Below are 20,776 nucleotides of genomic sequence, written 5' to 3'. Positions count from 1 at the left end.
TGGAGTGGATTTACAAAGGGGTCCATGTAGTAGAACGCTGTCTGTATGCTGGACTTGATACAATTGGATTGATATCAACATCAAAAGACAAAGTTGACTGGAAAAAGAGACACCCTTTTACTAATAACACTCATGTAAAGAGCCTAACTGGATAAAATAAGCAAATATATTTAATCTAATAATGATTGCTTCTACTATCAAGCTTATAACTTTTAAAGAAAATTCAAAGGATACAAATGAAATGTGAAAATAATTAGCTTCTTATTAAGTGGCTAGAGATTATTGAATTCTAATTTTCTACTAAACATCATCAAAATCGGAAGACCAATAATCGAATGATAACTTAATATATGGGGTTATAGCATTAATCAATATTTTTTATGTGATAAATAGCTTTTAGTTTATATAGTTGTACTATTAACAAATCATTTACATATGTTACTATATGTGATTTATTTACAATGGTGATGAATTTTAGATGTTGGATAGCGCAATAAGTGCTTAAATAAATGGATTATTATTCCTACTAGCTGAACAGGGCTTTCTTTTTTTAGGTTAAATTGACTTCAAAAGTGTGTTATTTTCTGTGTAGCTCTGCCCATTATTATGTAAATTTATGTGAGTTTTGTGGATCACAAGTTAGATTGTAAAGGTGTGCACACACGAATCAGCACTTTGATCGGGACTTCTGAATGTAAGTGAACTCTAAAGTAAAATAGCATCGAAAATATGATTGTACAAGTGTGTACCTAACTTACATCTCACCCCACTGTCTCCCGGCCCAATCAACAGTGTGTTTAGAATGCTGTAAAACACGGATTTTAATCACTACAATACTGTGTATTTTTGGACTAAAACGTGTCCCAGATATTGGGATTCGGGATCCTGGGATTGGACTCTCTAGGTGTATACAGTTTTAGGTAAAGTAATTTTTAAATTAAAACAATGTAATTACCGCAATCATTTCCTGAAACATGTCAATACATTCCAAACCTTCATTATTCCAAAAGTAAATGCATTTTAAAATGTAGACAGAATTCATTTATTTTAGCATTAACTTTTTATGTCTGTTCCTCATTTGTGAAGACATTGGAGACATTTAAACTGTACTTAAGACCTGTATAGAATTAAGAAAAGAAGTACAGCACAGCACTAATGCATAAAGTGTAATTGTTACATATACATAAATTAATAATGAAGAATTGCTAATAAAAGACTTTCAGGCTAGGATATAAAAATTGTATTTAAACAATTTATTCTTGACAACCTACAGTATTTCATGCCCAAAACCTTGTTGGGCATGGGAATTGCTAAAGGGTCACATGTAAGTGACCACCCTCTGTGGGTTCCAATTGTCTAATTTTTGTGCACCCAAAGCTATTTAATACTTTCAAACCTAAAGCTACTTATTTAAATCTATAAAATTAGTACCTGTGCTGACCTTGTTGTGCCAGGCAAAATACAGTTGAAATTAATGTAAGGGACAAATTTTTTTGCATATACAATGTTACCCTAGTGATCTATCATGATTTATTTGTTTTTATATAACATGTTCTAATTAAGAAGCTGGAGCAGGAATAAGTAGTGAATATGTAATTGGCTAAATGAAAGGTGATTTCAGCCTCATAATGTCAGAGATATCAGCCATTGCACTTTTGTACATGTAGTGAGCCTGTCAGTGTGTCATTGGCAGAGAGTTAAACATGCAGCTAAGTTCATTAACATGAATAAGATATTGGTAACAATGTCAACGTGTTTTAGAACTAGAATATCGACAGTACATTTTTGTGTTATTGTTAGAGTTAGGTTTAAAGTCAGGTTTAGGGTTATGTTTATGGTTCAGGTTACGTTAAAATATGTAAAAACCTGTATGCCAACACTCAGGAGTCATGTTTAATGTCGACAGTATGAAAATGTTGACATTTTGTTAACTTAATGTTCATGCTGACATTCTAACAGTCAATATTCAGAACCTGTCAACTCATGGTGTCGACATTCTGAATGTCACCTTTTTATACCACACCTTTTCAATGTATGTGCACATCTTTCTATATAATTAAAATAGGTTCTTACCTTAAGCAGAAGAAGGACAGGCAAAAATAAGTTTATATATTTATCAGTAACAAAAGTGATATACTAGCGCAACAAATTTAAAATTCCTTATATGAAAATAGTCATATATAGTGATAAATAAATAGAAGTCTTGACAAAACACTCCTGAGATTAACAGGTGGCTGCAGTCTTCAAAAATAATCCACGTGGCAAAATGAGGAAAAGTGTGCTGAAAAATAATAAGAACAAAGACGTGCGCCTAATAGTGTAGTAATTTTAGATAAGTTTAAATAGTGCTCAAAGTGATAAGTAATGTGTGTACCAAAGGATAACCAAATATAGGCTTATCAGATGTCCACGTGTCCTTTCTAGAATCAGGATGTGTGTAGTGGCAATTTATTTCCGAATTGCTCCAAAGGGGGCAGAACTACCGTATGACCTTAAAAAAAAATTGGGGGGCTCCAATTTTGCCCACAGAAAGATGATATAGTGTAGTAGTTTTTGCAAACAGTATCAATAGTGAACATACATAAATCTGCGTACCAGATAATGAATAGGGTAGTGCATATAACTCCTCTGTGTTCCTGGTCATGTGAAACAGCCTTCCGGCTTCATATACCACAAATGGCAAACCTCAGACTGGAAATGGAGAAATTCTCCATAAATAAGGGTTTTATTTTGAACATACAGGAAACATAAGCACATAAAGGAGATAAAAAATTTTGAAAAACACTTATCTTTAAAAATGGTATAGCAGAATGTAGTCCACTTTTTAAAGGTGCAGGAGAACCAGTCCCAAAGCGTTTTGTTCTTCTGGACTTCCTCAGGGGTGATACCCAGGTCCTGGAGTGCCACTTTATATACCCTCTTAGCTTTTGCAGACAGGAAGATTCCAATGACTAGACAGGCAGATCTAGGGAAAAGACCGTATTCAATGCTGGGATAACAGTAATGACCAGCAGGTCATTATTATATTGTTATATACCAGCAGGTCATTATTGTTATCCCTGCATTGAATATTTTCCCTAGTACTGCCTGTCTAGTTATTGGAATCTACCTGTCTGCAAAGCTAAGAGGGTATATAAAGTGGCACTCCAGGATCTGGGTATCACCCCTGAGGAAGTCCAGAAGGAGGAAACGCGTTGACTGGTTCTCCTGTACCCTTAAAAATGGTGTAGCAGAAAGTAGTCCACTTTTTAAAGATAAGCGTTTTTCAAAATTTTTTATCTCCTTTATGTGTTTATGTTTCCTGTATGTTCAAAATAAAACAGTTATTTACGGAGAATCTCTCCATTTCTGGTCTGAGGTTTGCCATTTGTGGTATATGAAGCTGGACTGCTGTTGCACATGACCAGGAACACTGAGAAGTTATATGCACTATCCTATGCATTATCTGGTATGCAAATTTTTGTAAGTTCACTATTGATAATGGGCCTGATTCAGACCCACTCGCGAGCGGCTGTCCGCTCGCAAGTGGGTCGATGTTATGCACTGAGCATGCGCACGACGGAGGGAGCTCCGTCGTGCGCATGCGCCAGGCGCGACGAGCGAAGGAAAGTCCTTCGCTCGTTGTGTCCGATCAAAGGGGGCGTGCTGTCAATGTTGATTGACAGCACGCCCCCTTTGGTGGACGTGCCTCCCTGACGGGGGCGTTCCCACGGGAACGCCTCCCGTCAGAAGCCGGCCCACTGACATCACTAGTGATGTCAGTGGGAGTGATTTTGGCTCTGATAGAGCCAAAATCACTCTGGAGCTTGCGGTTGAAAACCTCAACCGCAGGCTCCGGCTCGCAATTTCGATGGTCGCGATGGTCTCGACCATCGCGGCCATCACAAAGCACGCTCGTATAGCCTGTGGGTGGTGACCCACAGCTATACGAGCGTCCAGTAGGACTCTCCATGAAAATGGAGCCTGGCCCTCATTCAGAGCGTGCGCTCTGCTCAGAGCGTACGGCTCTGAATGAGGGCCAATGTTTGCAAGAACTACTACACTATATCATCTTTCTCTGGGCAAAATTGGAGCCCCCCAAATTTTTTTTGAGGTCATACGGAAGTACTGCCCCCTTTGGAGCAATTCAGAAATAAATTGCCACTACACATGTCCTGATTCTAGAAAGGACATGTGGACATCAGATAAGCCTTTATTTGATTATCCTTTGGTATGCACATTACTTATCACTTTGAGCACTATTTAAACTTATCTAACATTACTACACTATTAGGCGCATGTCTTTGTTCTTATTATTTTATATATTTATCAATTAAATAACGATGACATGATTGCAATGAAAAGTACTGATCCATATTATTTTACTACTGTACTGTACAGGGGCATATTAAGAGAGAAGGAGGCCAGTCTCCGGCCAGTTCCCCTTCCTCTTTACTCAGCGCACTGAGCTGGGCAGTAGACTCTGGGCTCTAGTAGACTCTAGTGTTGTTCCAGAGTCTACTACACATGTGCAGGTCACAGGGGAAATGGTGCAGCAGCCATTTTCCAAGTGATTTCAAGCACCACGCCATTTTGCAGTGAATTGTAGTGAGCAGCTTACCACCGATGCAGGACTCTGAAGAGGTAAGTATTGAATAAATGGGTGCAGGGTATGCGGTGTGGGCCCCCTTGGACCCAGGGGCCTGTTTGCAATGCACACCTTGCACCCATAATATATACGCCCCTGGTACTGTACTTGATTGTTAAATTATATTTTGCTGATGTTTCTCGTTGTTCCCAGTTAAATGTATTTTGCATTCTTGTCTACAGAAATGAGTTCACAGTTCAATTAACTCCTAAACTCTCATATATCCCTAGAACTTCCATCATTGACCTATGTTGTGGACACATCTGGATCTATGTACTGGTGGTATACATATAATCTGAAAGAGATGACCAGGCTTCTATTCAACAGTCTTTCTGAATCATCTGAAATACGACAGTATTCTTTGATGGAATTTAATGATCCAGGTATGGAGTTTTTAAACTATATTAATAACTATATATTTAGTTTAAATGGTTGAATGGTTACTATTGTGGGGAAGACTGACAAAAGTAAGATATATCAGAACAATGGCTGCATGCATACCTCCCAATGGCATAGTGCAGAATAGCAGAACACTAAAGGTGAGAAGCTTGCTAAAGTTTATATTTTTGGTTTCATTGGGTGCACGGATTGGATGGATCAGTACAGGGTTTATTTTGTTCTGATTTTACATGAGGAAGTTTGGAGTATGATTACATGCAGCTTATACAATGATAGATGATAAAATGGGTAGTACTGTTCATTATATGCTTGAAGAAGGGAATTATTAAATTATGGAAATGCTCAGTTATAATGTCCTATTTTATAAGTAGCCACAGTTGTAAAATTATAAATGATAGTCTGTAAACTAGTATTTTGCAGCTCTAAGGGCAGTGAATTTTAAATTTATTTAAAGAAAGATATAGTATTTTAAAAAATGCTCAAATTTGCACTAAAACATAGCCACCAATCAGAAATGAGCCTTTATCTGTTTTGTTCAAGATAGACAATTAGAGCATATATATGATTGGCTGCTGTGGTTATAATATATATATATATATATATATATATATATATATATATATATATATATATATATATATATATATATAGAGAGAGAGAGAGAGAGAGGGAGAGAGAGAGAGAGAGAGAGAGTCCAAGCTGGCCCGGCACTCGAAATGTAAGCGTATGTTCCGGTGCCCTTCCAATAGTAATAAGTAGAGTAGGATGTAGCAGATGGCACTCAGTGAGACTTCACAGCTCAAAAAACGACAATAGCACAGCTATGTACTGGTCAACGTTTCAGTGACGATACACTTTTATCAAGACATGATAAAAGTGTATCCACACTGATACGTTGACCAGTACATAGCTGTGCTATTGTCGTTTTTTGAGCTGTGAAGTCTCACTGAGTGCCGTCCGCTACATCCTACTCTATATATATCTATCTATATATATATAAATATATATATATATATATATATACATATACACACACAGTATTATGGGTGTGCACTGGCCACATTTCATGTTTTGGTTTTGGATCTGGATCTTTCTTCTTGTTTTGGATCTGGATTGGTTTTGCCAAAACCACCTCTTCCGTTTTTTGGGTTCTGGGTTTTGTGTTTTGGATCGGTATTTTTTTGGAAAAAAGCATAAAAATAGCTAAAATCACAGAATTTGTGGGTTTTTCTGTTCCTATGTTATTATTAACCTCAATGACATTAATTTCTACTCATTTCCAGTCTATTCTGAACACCTCACAATATTGTTTTTAGGCCAAAAGGTTGCACTGAGGTAGCTGGATGACTATGCTAAGCGACACAAATGGACGGCACAAACATGGGGCCCATCTAGGAGTGACACTGCAGTGGCAGACAGGATGGCAGTTTGAAAAACTAGGCCCCAAAGAGTACATAATGCAAAGAAAAAAAGAGGTGCAAGATGGAATTCTCCTTGGGCCCTCCCACCCACCCTTATGTTGTATAAACAGGACATGCACACTTTAACAAACCAATCATTTCAGTACCAGGGTCTGCCACATGACTGTGGCTGAATTGATTGGTTCATTTGGGCCCCCACAAAACAAGCTGACAATTAATCTTTCCCTGCACAAACTGGCTCTACGGAGGCAAGATGTCGTCCTCATCCTCCTCATCCACCGATTCCTCACCCTCTTCCGTGTTGTGTACATCCTCATCCTCACAGAGTATTAATTCGTCCCCACTGGAATCCACCACAACAGATCCCTCTGTACTTTCTGGAGGCTGGTCTCCCTGGAAGAATTGATAATTAATTTTGATGAACATCATCTTCTCCACATTTTGTGGAAGCAACCTCCTACGCCTTTCACTGACAAGTTTTCCGGCTGCACTAAACACTCTTTCGGAGTACACACTGTAGGGTGGGCAACTTAGGTAAAATAGAGCCAGTTTGTACAGGGGCCTCCAAATTGCCTCTTTTTCCTGCCAGTACAGGTACGGGCTGTCTGAGATGACTACTTGGATGCTGTCACCGATGTAATCCTCCACCATTCTGTCAATGGTGACATTATCATATGCAGTGACAGTAGACATGTCAGAAATTGTTGGCAGGTCCTTCAGTCAGGACCAGATGTCCAAAATTGGTCCTGCCTACCCTACTTCACTACCAGCGGGTTGCTTAGGATACCAAAGTTGTTTCCTGGCAGCCCCAGTTGCAGGAGAAAATGAAGAAGGAGCTATTGACGTGTCACGTTCCGCTTCAGCTGACAGTGTTTTCACCAGCAGGTCTTTGCACCTCTGCAGGCTTGTGTCGGCCGGAAAGAGATACACCACGTAGGCTTTAAACCTAGGATCGAGCATGGTGGCCAAAATGTAGTGGTCTGATTCAACAGATTGACCACCCTCGAATCCTGGCAAAGCAATTGAAGGGCTTCATCCACAAGTCCCACATGCTGAGCGGAATCGCTCCATCTTAGCTCCTCCACGTTCTCCAGCTGGTTCTGCAAAAGCCTGATGAGGGGAATGACCTGACTCAAGCTGGCTGTGTCTAAACTGACTTCACATGTGGCAAGGGCTGAAGAACCGTGCACAACACGGAAATCATTCTCCACTGTGCTTGAGTCAGGTGCATACCCCCTCCTTTGCCTATGTCATAGGTGGATGTATAGGCTCAAATGGCCTTTTGATGCTCCTCCATCCTCTGAAGCATATAAAGGGTTGAGTTCCACCATGTCACAACCTCTTGCTTCAGGTGATGGCAGGATAGGTTCAAGACAGTTTGCTCGCACTCCAGCATTTGGCAAGCGGTCACTGAATGGTGAAAGTGGCCAGAAATGTTTCAGGCCACCCAAAGCATCTCTTGCACGTCCTTGATGTGTTTCAGAAAATTCTGCACCACCAACTTTATTGTGTGAGCAAAACATGGGACGTGCTGTAATTTGCCAAGATGTAATGCCCGCACAATATTGGTGGCATTGTCAGATATCACAAATCCCCAGGAGAGTCTAAGTGGGGTAAGCCACTGGGCGATGATTTCCCTCAGTTTCTCTAAGAGGTTGTCAGTGGTGTGCCTCTTACTGTAACTGGTGATACACAGAGTAGCCTGCCTTGGAACGAGCTGGCATTTCTGAGATGCTGCTACTGGTGATGCTGCTGTTGTTGCTGCATAAGGCAATATATATACCCAGTGGGCTGTCACAGTCATATAGTCCTTAGTCTGCCCTGTTCCACTTGTCCACATGTCCGTTGTTAAGTAGACATTGGGTACAACCACATTTTTTAGGACACTGAGGACACTTTTTCTGACATATCTGTACATTCTTGGTATCGCCTGCCTAGTGAAGTGGAATCTAGATGGGATTTGGAACCAGGGACAAACTACCTCCATCAATTGTCTAAATCCCACTGCACTAATGGTGGATACCGGATGCACGTCTAATACCAACATAGCAGTCAAGGCCTCAGTTATCCGCTTTGCTTCAGGATGACTGCTGTCGTACTTCATTCTCCTCTCTAAGGACTGTTGGAGGGTCAATTGCTTAGTAAAAGAAGTAGTGGTGTTCCTTCTTCCTCTCTGGGATGATGAATGACTCCCAGCAGCAAAAGCAGCAGCGGCAGCAGCAGGCATAGCAGTGCAGGATCCTCCGGATGAATCCCGGATAGGAGAGGAGTCAGTCATGCCAGTGACATGGCCTGCAGGACTACTTCCGATCCTGACTGAGGAGGAAATTGACGAGGAGGGAGTTGATGGTGTGGTTTGCAGGTGCTTGGATACAACACGACAAAGGGATTTAGGTGTCCCTGGACTGCTTATAGTCTTAGCCAAAGTTTCTGAACTTGACAGTAACTTATGAACGCGCTGCAGGTGACTTATAAGGGAGGATGTTCCTTGCTGGTTAATGATCCTAACCCTACTTTTTCCACCTTTACATATGGTACATATGGCAAGACAGTTGTCCGGATTTGGATAGAAATATTTCCAGACCAAAGAGGTGGAATGTTTGGTCTTCTGCCCAGGCATGACCGTGATGGGCTTTTTCATCCCACGGACAACTGTCTCCCATGGTGCCTGATTTAAACAAACCACATCACCATCAGAATCCTCCTCATGAACTTCCTCCTCAGCGCCAGCTACACCAATATCCTCATGTTGTTCTTCAACAGTGACATCTTCAATTTGAATATCAGCAAGTGGACTGTGGGTTCTCCTTCCAGCACTTGCAGAGGGCATGCAAATGGTGGAAAGAGCCACCTCTTCCTGTCCAGTGTTGGGAAGGTCAGGCATCGAAACCGCCACCACACTTGGACTCTCCTTGGGGATTTGTGATATTTTCTTAGAACGCACAGTTCTTCGCTGTGCTTTTTCCAGCTTAACTCATTTGATTTTTGTAGCGAGAGGAGAGCTTCCATCGTCATGTGAAGCTGAACGACTAGTCATGAACATAGGGAAAGACCTTAGCCGTTCCTTGCCACTCCGTGTCGTAAATGGCATATTGGCACGTTTACGTTTCTCCTCAGACAATTTAAATGTATTTTTAGGGTCATTTTCCTGAACTTTGTCATTTGGGATTTTATATGCCCTCTACTATGACATTGGGCATCGGCCTTGGCAGATGATGTTGATGGCATTTTATCGTCTTTGTCATGACTAGTTGCAGCAGCTTCAGTACTAGGAGGACAAGGTTCTTGATATTTCCCTTTTATATTTTTATTGGACACATTTTTGTCCTCCATTAATGTGATATTGATAAGAGTACATGTGCGGCTAAGGCTCACACAAACACAGAAAAATATTTTAATTTTTTTTTTGGATGGAGCACACTTTGGGGGTTACAGCACCATTCAACAGATGAGCCAGCCGGCCCTTTACTTATGACACAGGCGCACGCTTGACGCTGCTACTTTGTTGATGCACATGCGGCTACTGCGCACACAATTCACAAACAGAAAAAAATATTTTTTTATTTGTTTTGGAGCGCACTTTGGGGGTTATACCACACTTCAACAGAGGAGCCAGAAAGCCCTTTACTTATGACACAGGCGCACGCTTGGCGCTGCTACTTTGTTGATGCACATGCGGCTACTGCACACACAATTCACAAACATAGAAAAAAAGAATTGTTTTTTTGCACTTGGGAGGAGCAACCCTGATTGACAGATCACCCCCTGGACAACACTGCTGCACCCCTTTAGGCATACAGCCTTTATGAGACACTGCACAACACAGCCCAGCCAGCCCCTATGGACTTTGGAGTGGACACAGCCCCTATGGACAACTGACTGCACAACACAGCCCAGCAAGCCCCTATGGACAAGAACAGCACAATTTAGCCCAGCCAGCCCCTATGGACCATAGCAGCACAACACAGCCCAGCCAGCCCCTATGGACAGCAGCAGCACAACACAGCCCAGCTAGTCCCTATGGACTTTGGAGTGGATATAGCCCCTATGAACAACAGTAGCACAACACATCCCAGCCAGCCCTAACTCCCACCCTCCCTCTTCACTGTCCACAACCAGAGTGAAAAATTACGCAGATGCGGGGACCTTTTATAGGGTCCAAAACCTGCAAGATCCGACAGCGGGATGATGACGATTTGCCTCGATGTCAGATCCGAGTCTGGTGGGAAAACTTGAGCCGGACTCGGTTCCCGTCTCGGATCGGGGGGGGTTTGGATTTAATGAATCTGAACCTGCTCATCCCTAATATATATATATATATATATATATATATATATATATATATTATATACACACTAAAATCACAATTTTGAATGTTGAACAGTATTCTGTGGGAAACTAAATTTATTATGTAAAGCTAAAGCTGTGTTTTAACAGAAATATTTATAGTTCTTTCCTTGCTACAACATGTGTAAGTAAATGTGTAGCTTTACTGTAACTTATTTTTGGTTAATTTTATATTGTATATACTGTATATCACTCATTGTCACAGAAATATGATCAGTGACTATATATTATAGAGATGAGCTTGCACATATGGGGCATTTTATAATCTGACATACAGTAAAGGACAATTTAATTCTAAAATACAGTTTTAAATAAAAAGTTTCTTTATCTGAATTGTGCATTTGTTGGTATACAATGCCAGAAATCCTTGCAGTGCGTAAGAACTACAGCACAGGCCAGATGCCAGTATGAATTGAACGCATACTGTACGCATTAACAGAGTGACACACTGACAAAGTCAATCATATCAGTAGAGTATTTGAGGCCATGTGCTGAAGCATTCACATCACAGGATGCATCAACTTTGTGTCAGAATCATATGTTCCAGGGGTACATCAGTCATACTGTACATCAGATGCACTTACCAGAGCCGTAACTAGACTTTTTGGTGCCCTGTGCCAGAATGCATTGGCGACCTCCTCATTATTCAAAGGGACATGATCCACCCAAAAAAGGGGAATTGCCTCATGGGGAAGGGCAATGGAAGAGATAGGAGAGGTCAGGAGATGCTGGGGATGAAATAAGAGAAATTTATAAGTGAGAATGATAATAAACAGATATTTGACAGGCCCAAACAGCGCCCCCTGACCTGTGGTGCCCTGTGCCATGGCACCAGCCGCACTACCCTTGCTATGTTCCTGGCACTTACAGTATACCTAAATCAACTGTAAATGTAAATGTGCATATGCATATACTGTACTGTGGCGTAAAATGCACTCATTAGCAAATGTATTGTGCAGTATATATAGAATCTCTGAATTAACATTTTTGGCAATTAAAAAAGTAGCCCTTATATAATTTCCTACATAAATACAGTAATGTTACATGAACACTGCATATTGCTGGAGAGCTGCCACATCCCCATTAGATTACGGATTAGGTTTATTTGGAACATGGCTATTACTATGTATTATGTATGTTATGGTTGTATATCTTTTAGTCATTTTCAATGTTCTAGAACTGCCACATTTGGGGCGGTGTGGGTCTTTTTAACAAATACTAATAATGCTATTCAGTATATGAATAATGTACTGTCACTGCAACTCCAATAGCTCACATTAGTCCCATTGGGGGAGATATACTATAACAGCACTTATCGTGCCACTGTAGCTCTTCCTTTTGTGCCTCGTATCGAGTACAAAACAGTACAGTACAATATAAAACAATACAGAAAAGGACATGGTTTATAAACATTGCTGCATTAGAGAACATAACATGCAAATAAGTAGCAGGGCATCACCAATCAAGTCTTAGGTGCTGTTGTGGGGAGTTAGAAGTAGATGATAGTATGAGTAGATGATAGTATGAGTAATAGAAGGAAAATCACATGGGGAAGAAGGGCCCTGCTCATTACATTCTAAAGAGGAGGAGCAGACAGACAGCAGTGACACAGATGGGGAAGACATTTAGGAAGGAGTAAGGACCAGTGGGTAAGGATGAGAGCTAAAAGGATTTGATGAAGTAGTAGCAGGGCTGGCGCTTCCATTAGGAAGATGCCTAGGGTGAAAAGGCCTGGGGGGGCACCACAGATGATGCATAGCATAAAAATTAAGGATGTCTCTGAAGAGACATCCTAAATCTATTTACTATAGTGCTACCAGCAGCATGAATCTTACAAATTGCTGTTGCCATCCCTGCACTTATTCCTTTCCCCTTGCTCTGGTCCGGCTAAAACATCTTTCATTAAAATGCATGCTGCAACCTGACAGAGCGTCTGTGCACTCCTCTCCCCTTCCTGTCCTATAAGTAATGCATGACATGTAGAGACAGAGCTCCACCTCCAAGACAATGAGGAGCTCCAAGCTGCTGCTGACAGTGCTGACTGAGTTTAATCTCAATGGAGCTTAGCAGTGTACCGAGAGGGGGTCCCTTCTTTCTAATAGCCACAGTAAGCTTTATTACTTTAAACATCATACCCTGATATAAGAGGATGTGTTCCCAATATACTTTATGTACTACTTATGCTGCACAAGGAGCCCTTACTCAGTAAAATTAGTACATAAAGTATATACAGTAGGGAAGCCTTATCCTCTTCTAACAGAGTATTTTTTAATTAAAAAAATATTCTTTCTGCTATTATTACATTTTGGTCTGTATACTGGAAAGAAGATGGCAGCATGGAGAGAAAATCTTTAACATGTAAAATACTTATCTGATATAGCTAAAAATATACTGCATTATGGGGTATATTAAATAAGCAGTGGGTTTTCAAAACCTTAGATTTTTGCAGATTTTGATAGATTTAAAAGGGCAATGATATTTTTTTGTGCTATCAGTGTTTATAAAGACAATAAAGAAATCCCCATAACATATCACAAAACAAGTCTGATTTAGTATTTACTAATATTTCTCTTTTATATTATGGCAGTTAAAATCAGCAAAAACTCGTGGGTTTTGAAAATTTGTTTAAACATATGCCATAATGTGTTTGAGGGGATGGAAAAAAGGGTTGGGGCAGGTGGTAGGCTGAAGTTTTGCCTAGCACACCCATAAACTTTGCACCGCCCATGAGGTCCATAAGGTTATTATTAAGCATAATAATTATGGATTTTTTAAGGATGAAGAAGTAGATACTATAGTAGACAATGTTAGAAATGAGTGGATGTGAGGCAAGACTTAAAAAACAAAAACAATGGTAAATCAGACAGGGCTATAAAAGCAAATCAGCATTGGTACAGATATGCAATCTGATGTATATGGAAAAAAAAGAACTAGAACAAAAACTTTCAAGCAAGGTGGCACATTCTTGCAGTGTGTCTTTGTTACTGTATGTTTGTTAAACACACTAGCTAGCAACAAACAACTGCAATCCAGTGCAAACATGTTACTGTGTTTGTCATACATATTAGCACCTGAAATCCAGTTCTGAAAACAGGCTATTGTGTTTGTGTATGTTTGTTAAAGTGAACTTGCATTTGTTTTTCACAAGGACATCTGTCAGTGTCTACACTGAAGTATATAACATATACATTGTCAGTCACTTATGTATGAGGGCAGAGACAGTGTGATTTCAACTTCAAAATTATTTGTCCAAATATACTGTGCTATGTCTGCACCCCAAATGAAGAAAACATCTTTCTTGTTATACACATAATAATAATTGCAAAAAAATACATTTCACATCTTTTATTATAATTTAATTAAAGTTGTTTTTTTTAAGAGTGTGTGTTTCAATGAGGCAGCATATATTACTTTACTTAGTGGGTGTAGACATATCCCCATAAGCTGCACGCCAAAAATGAAAAGAAAAAAAGCATTTTTTTGCTGGTGTTAAGGAGTCATTTTAAGTCTTTTAATACAATTCTATTAAAATTGTACTATATTAAGATTGTGTGTTCGTAGACAAAGCACATATTACTAAATTTAGTGAGTGAAGATGTTTCCTCATCAGCTACACCCCAAAAATAATAAGTGGAAAAAAGTAATTTTTTGCAGGTGTTAAAAACATATATTTCAAGTCTTTATTATAAGTAAGCATTTTTTTTCAAGAGTGTGTGTTTTGTAGAGGCAGGATGTATTACTGTACTTGGTGGGTGTAGAAATGTCCCGGTAAACTGCACCCCAAAGTTAAAAAGTGGAAAAAAGGCATTTTTTCTGGTGTCAACAAAACATTGTTTGTTCACTTGGTGTAGCAGTTACAATTAACTCCAGTAGCATTATTGTCCTGGTGTTAAAAAAAACAATTAATACTGGATCAGACAATAGAAGAGCAGGCGGTAAATTTACTAAAGTGAGAGTTTTGGCGGCTACCCCTGGAGCTGGCCATGAGTGAAAGATACTCCCCCTATATACATCTGCATTCTACCTTTAATAACCTTGTCACAACAGTGCAGTAAACATTATACTGCCAACCATAGACAGCGCAGTGGGTATTACACTACCAATCAAGGACAGCTCTTGTCAATGACATACTAGATGTTTAATGTTAAACCACTATTTTTAGGAGCTGATTACATGACCAATATTAATAAAGGTATATAAAGGCTTCTGTGTATATAGACACATCAGGGTGAAGATACATAGGCCTTAATGACGATTAAACTGTCAGAATGATATTTTCAAACTCAGAGTGTACCCCCCGCCAATATCTACACTGTATATGAACATACAAAGGAATAGACACTCACTATTATCACAGAAGATTCTTTATGAGGCATACAGTGTAATTTTATATTTGCACAATTTCTAACTTTTTCACTAATTCTCAATATCTTTTTTTATATTTCGCTATACACATGTTTGCTATGTACTGTACAATTTTAATTAATAGAATAAAGGTTATTTTTATTTTTATTTTTTTTCAGTGCACCACATATTGGTTCATTTTCCTCTATCAGTCTATGGCAGTACCCCCTATTCTTAAAATTACTTAATTTAGTTTGAAACAGGAATTACTCAGGGGCTTTATATTACAAAGTAATTGTCATCTTCCAGTGCAAAAGACATTCTTTTTCTAGGGTAGGCAGGTCTTGGAGATGTTAGCAGCAAACCAGAAAAATAATATTATTACTATGATAGTCAAGTCACAGGAAATGTAAATACAGTTGTATATATTATCATTTGGCAATTTAATTGCTCCAAATGAATAAGCACAGTCCACAAAGTGGTGATAGGGAGCTCTTGGACTTCTATAGAAGTTTAAATCTCACATTCCTTACCTCTTCCCCTTTCTGGGAGAGGATAATTTTTTGTGCCTGTTTGCTGCTGACTGATTTCTGATCTGCTGCGCATTGGTAACAGTATAAAATTTTAGTTGCTTGCACCGAGTTGCTGGTAATGCCTAGATCCAAGGCAGAGATACCTCCGCTCCTAATTTGTGGTGTTCCCTGCATTTCATGATGCTGCAACAAGCTAGTTAATGCCGCCAAAGATACGGACTGCAACTTCCAGTTTTTGGGTTTCAGACTTCTTCAAAAAGTCAACTGATGCGTTCCAAGGGTCAACTGACATGTCTCTCTACCGTATGACGTGGTGTTTTCATCAGAGGGTTGGTCACAAGTTGCAAAAGCCTCAATATAAATCTGCCAGGGGACTGCTGATTGGTTATCACTGTTCTTAATATAATTTAACCATTTCCATGTCTCAATTGCACATCCCTGTGTAAACCAGCTTCATTAAAAAGATAATACACAATTCAATAATAAAACCATGTCCATATGTAAAGATCTACTCTACATATTTATATTGCATTGAGGTGCCTAGACTGATGTAGATGCCCAAAAAATTTGTATATTGCATATATGTATAAGCAGGGCCGGCTCTAGCCATGTTCCACCTGAGTGCACAAGGGCGCCGCCTACAGGGGGTTTGACGATTTTCTGCAGCCATTTTACCCTCGCCGGCCCTGTCACTTTCTGGCTGTTCTGCCTGTCACTGTGTGCCGGGATGCCCACCCACCCAGCGGCCGCACGGCGCTTTTGGACACTTCCATGGTGCTCCAAGATTGGGCAGTGCTGGGCTAGGTGGGTGTGACCCCCACTGCCGCAGTACAGAGTGTGAATGGATGCAGCACACATGCGCATGCCATGCATTCACTGATGGGAGAGGGCTGGGGGAAGCCCAGCCAGTGATGGAGGGCTGGGCTTTACCCCCAGCCTAACATTATTTGGAGGCATGCCATGTGGGCACGCCTCCAAATAACATCATGTAGGGTGTGTGGCCTGTGTTAATTAGACCATGCCCCCAATTTCACCACGTGCGATGTAAGAGCGCCTTAGTAAGTGCCGGCACATGGTGCTCCGACCCCTGGAACTGGCCCTGTGTATAAGTATAACCACTTAATGGTCACTTATATTATCATTGCACTATCCACAAATATACACTATCTGGGGTACACTAACCATAACTTAAGGACTATTTGGAATAAAGAGATACAGGACCTGAGAAGATTGTACATTGGAGCAATGGCATTGGTCTAATTCTGCACTAAAATCTTTGTGAAGACACTGATGGTGATGTGTTTAATATAATCAAAGTAAAAGGTATATTTTGTAGCAATGTTTCAATAAGGCTAACAACAAAAAACAGTTTAAAGATAGATTCTGGAGGACTATATATAAAATGTTATAATAACAATATAATAATAACGTACTTAAAGAAATGAAATGAGGCAATGCAAAGTATTTCCATAGACTAGATGGGAGATATCAAGGTGGATAAAACTCCTCTTGAAATTAATTAGCAAGAATGCACAATATTTAGATATTACTAACTGAAGTACCCAGCATTATTAAGTTTTAATATGTAATGTTGTCCAAATCCATCCAGTGGAGGGCCCAGTAAAGGTCCCCTGAGTCAAAGTACTGTCTGGCATACTCTGCCTTGAGTTCCACCGGGACCCCCAACCACTCCATTAGACACCCCAGACCAATTGCCACCCCTCTGTGATGTTTTCATCCAAATCCATCCAGTGGAAAGCCCAGTACAGGCTCCCCGGGTTAAAGTTCTGCCCAGCATACACATCTACATGAGGTCTGACCGGGACCTCAACCCCCTAGTTCCAATATTACCACTCTGTGAAGTTTTTGTCCAAATCCCTCAAGTGGAAGGCTCAGAAGAGGCTTCATGGGTCAAATTTCTAACCCCTTAAACCTGTCAAAATTGAATACTACCAAATAGATCCTAAAGGAGGAGTCCACAGGGTATAAAACAAAAGGAAGAACCCTTAGTGGGGGCAAACCTTCTTATATGTGTAGATTAATTGAAGTAAAACATAGTTTTTAATATTCCTAAAAAATAAAAAAAACAAATCACCAGGCACATATAGTCTAGTAAATATAGGGGGCGATTCATACCTGGATGTTAAACCATGATCGCTCGCATCCAAAAGCGGCCGGGTATGCAAATTCCACGATCGCAATGTCTGGCGTAAAGATGCCCTCTATGTATCAGATGGCCTGATTCAGAGCCGCTCGTAAGTGGCCGCTCGTTCGTTCGGAGCGATGTTCGCACATCTGCGCATGCGTATGGGTATTAGTACGCATGCGCGAACCAGTCAGTGCGGTCAGAAATCGTGTGCTCGCAATATAGCGAATGCCAGCTAATTTGAGTGACAGGATGAGGCGTTTGTGGGTGGTAACAGGGGAAGGTGCTTGAAAACGGGGAGTGGAGATCCGAAAGCAGGCGTGCCAAACGGTCAAAACGGGCGTTTAATGGGTGTGCATAATTAACAAAGCAGCGTCATCGACCACGTCAGTTGGGTGTCTTTTAGCCAGAACTGCTCGCATGATTGCAGTAGGAAAATGCTACCACAATAATAGCGAGCAGTTCATTCGCCTTTCGATGTACTCGATTAATCTAATAAATAGCGGAGATGACGTATGATGTGAGCGGCCATGGGGTGTTTTTTACAAAAAACATCCGCATGTTTTGTTCGCTCGTTCAGACATAAAGGCGTCAACAGACCGCAAAGAGCGAACGGTCAATTTAAATAGCCAGCCCCTTTTTCAGGATGAGCGAGCGCAAATAGCGTCCGGCTCTGAATCAGGCCCTGAGAGCGACAGCAGAGTGAGCACATGCTGGTGTAAAGATGCCCACATTTCTTTCTTAGTACACTTCATCTCCAGGAAATGTATGATTAATCAGTAACAACGAGAGCCATCGGAGCTGCACGCAGCGCTTGAGCTAGACCCTACCCTGCCACAAACACTGCGATCACTGCAAGCTGAAATACAACCAGGTGACATGTACAATGACGCTTCCATGCTAATTATGGACGCCCATTAAATGCCGTTTTGATGCCCAGACATGCCAGCCTTCGCACCATCACTCCCCTGTTCACCTTCCCCTGTTACCACCCACAATTGGCACTGTAACTCATAGTAGCGCTCAGTCTGTGTACAATGAGCGCACAATTCCAGATCGCAGCGCACATGCACTGCGATGCTTACACATGTGCAGACGGGCGACAATCACCCATAGCGAACAAACGCGGCTTAGCGTCCGGGTCGAAATGGGCCCCATAGACCTTAATGGTAGAGAACACCCATCTGCTTCACAGTAAAGTGGAAAATATTCTTAAAAACAAATAGCACAACATCGACACTTTTTATACATACTGGTTGATGTACATTACGGGCTGTCAAAACGCAAGTTTCCAATATTGGTGAAAATATTAAAGCAAGGATTCAGGAGTATTTATATACTTCTCGATTCATAAGTGTTGCACTCTACTGGTAGCTTATGACTTGTTATTATGTTACCAATAGAAAAAAATGTAGCATGCAGAGTATAAATTGTCACATCTCATATATAATCATTGGTATGCTACCAATAGAAACAATGTTACTTGTAGAATATCAATTGTCACATTTCATATACATACAATGAAAATTAAAAATTGCTCTCACAAATAAATTGTAGTATTTGGCATATATAGTGCCAAAGGGACTAGAGATATTTAACCGCAACACATATATTTTGTAGTATCAGAAACAATATAAGCCCTTAATAAATCTATTTAAATTAACAGATCTTTGATTCACAGTGGTATGAGCCAAAAAAGAATAAATCAATTGCAGGTCTTCTGTAGACATAGGACATGAATCACAAATGAAGGTTGTCTGTTTAGACATCTGATCTCAATATAGCACATTCTTAGAAAATACACACACTGAATCATAACATGAGCAAAAAAATGTGGAGAGAAAATATCCTTATACCTTATTCTAATATGGTGTGTATCGATAATGCAGAGATAGAGAGTTTATATAGCTGTAAATTAAGCAGCAAGTCTGAATGGAATTGGTATGTATGACTGCCGGACGTTTGAAATCCCAACATCGGCAGCCCAATGGGTGAAGATCCCGACAGCGGAGGTTAGTAGGCTATCCCTACCCCTTACCCCCCAACCCTAATCCTCCCTTAGGGGTGCCTAACCCTAACCTCCCCCCTAGTGACAAACCTAACCTCCCCCCAGGGGTGCCTAAAGCTACCCCCTCCCCACACCCTAAACCTAACCCTCCCAGAGGGGTGCTTAATCTAACCTCCCCTTGAGGGTGCCTAACCCTAACTCCCCCTTCCCCTTGCCTAACCTTAAGCCTCCCGGGGGGGTGCCTAACCCTAAGCCACCCCGGGAGTCCTTAAACCTAACCCCAACAACCGCGGCTAAAAGGTCCCGATGCCTGGCTTACCTTTGTTCGGTATGCCAGGTGTCTGGATTTTGGAGGGTGGATAATGATAGGCATCTGGATTTTGATGCCTATCATTAGTCCCATGTCGGGATTTGACAGTCGGGAAGCCGGCGGTCGGCATTTCAATTTGACAGTAGGGAAGCCGGCGGTCGGCTTCTTGACTACATACCCTATGAATGTGTGCCCATAGGCAGTGAACATACAGTAAGAAGGGGTCAGACCTACCAGCATTAACAAATAGGAAGAAAGAAACATCACTTCTGCTGTCCGTGTAGATGTTAACCAGCGTGCACCCTGATACTATAGAGTATTGCAGGTTGCTCCCATCAGACCAGATGAGACAGTGACTAGCGAGAAGGGAGAGAGAAGGGGTACCTGTACGTGGCTAAACCTGCATAGATATCGGGATATCTCCTTTAACCGAATAGCAAGGTCTGAGTCCCTGTCGATGCCGACAGGAACCTCCGTGCTGCTGGACGCGCATTTTACCCTGAGTCACCGGGCTTGATCACCAGTATCAGCCTGACCTGCTAGTATGCTGGTCATGGCTTAAATTCAAAAGGTCAGTCAATCATTGTACATGCCTCCATGATTGGCATGTGTAGGTAGACAATAGACAATTACAAACAATT

The 20,776-nt window shown here is 40.8% G+C and overlaps 1 protein-coding gene across 1 annotated transcript in view; it reads left to right on the top strand.

Moving 5' to 3' along the window:
• Window positions 1-20,776, top strand: part of LOC148538908 (uromodulin-like) — a 202,808-nt gene that overhangs the window by 13,200 nt on the left and 168,832 nt on the right. Inside the window, exon 3 of the mRNA XM_088451929.1 lies at window positions 4,858-5,010. Coding sequence (XP_088308055.1) covers window positions 4,858-5,010 — 153 coding nt within the window. The remainder of the gene's footprint in view (window positions 1-4,857; window positions 5,011-20,776) is intronic.

Source organism: Taudactylus pleione, unplaced genomic scaffold (assembly GCF_031769625.1).
Source record: "Taudactylus pleione unplaced genomic scaffold, aTauple2 ptg000032l, whole genome shotgun sequence".
NCBI lineage: Eukaryota > Metazoa > Chordata > Amphibia > Anura > Myobatrachidae > Taudactylus > Taudactylus pleione.
This window is presented reverse-complemented; position numbering and strand designations above follow the sequence as displayed.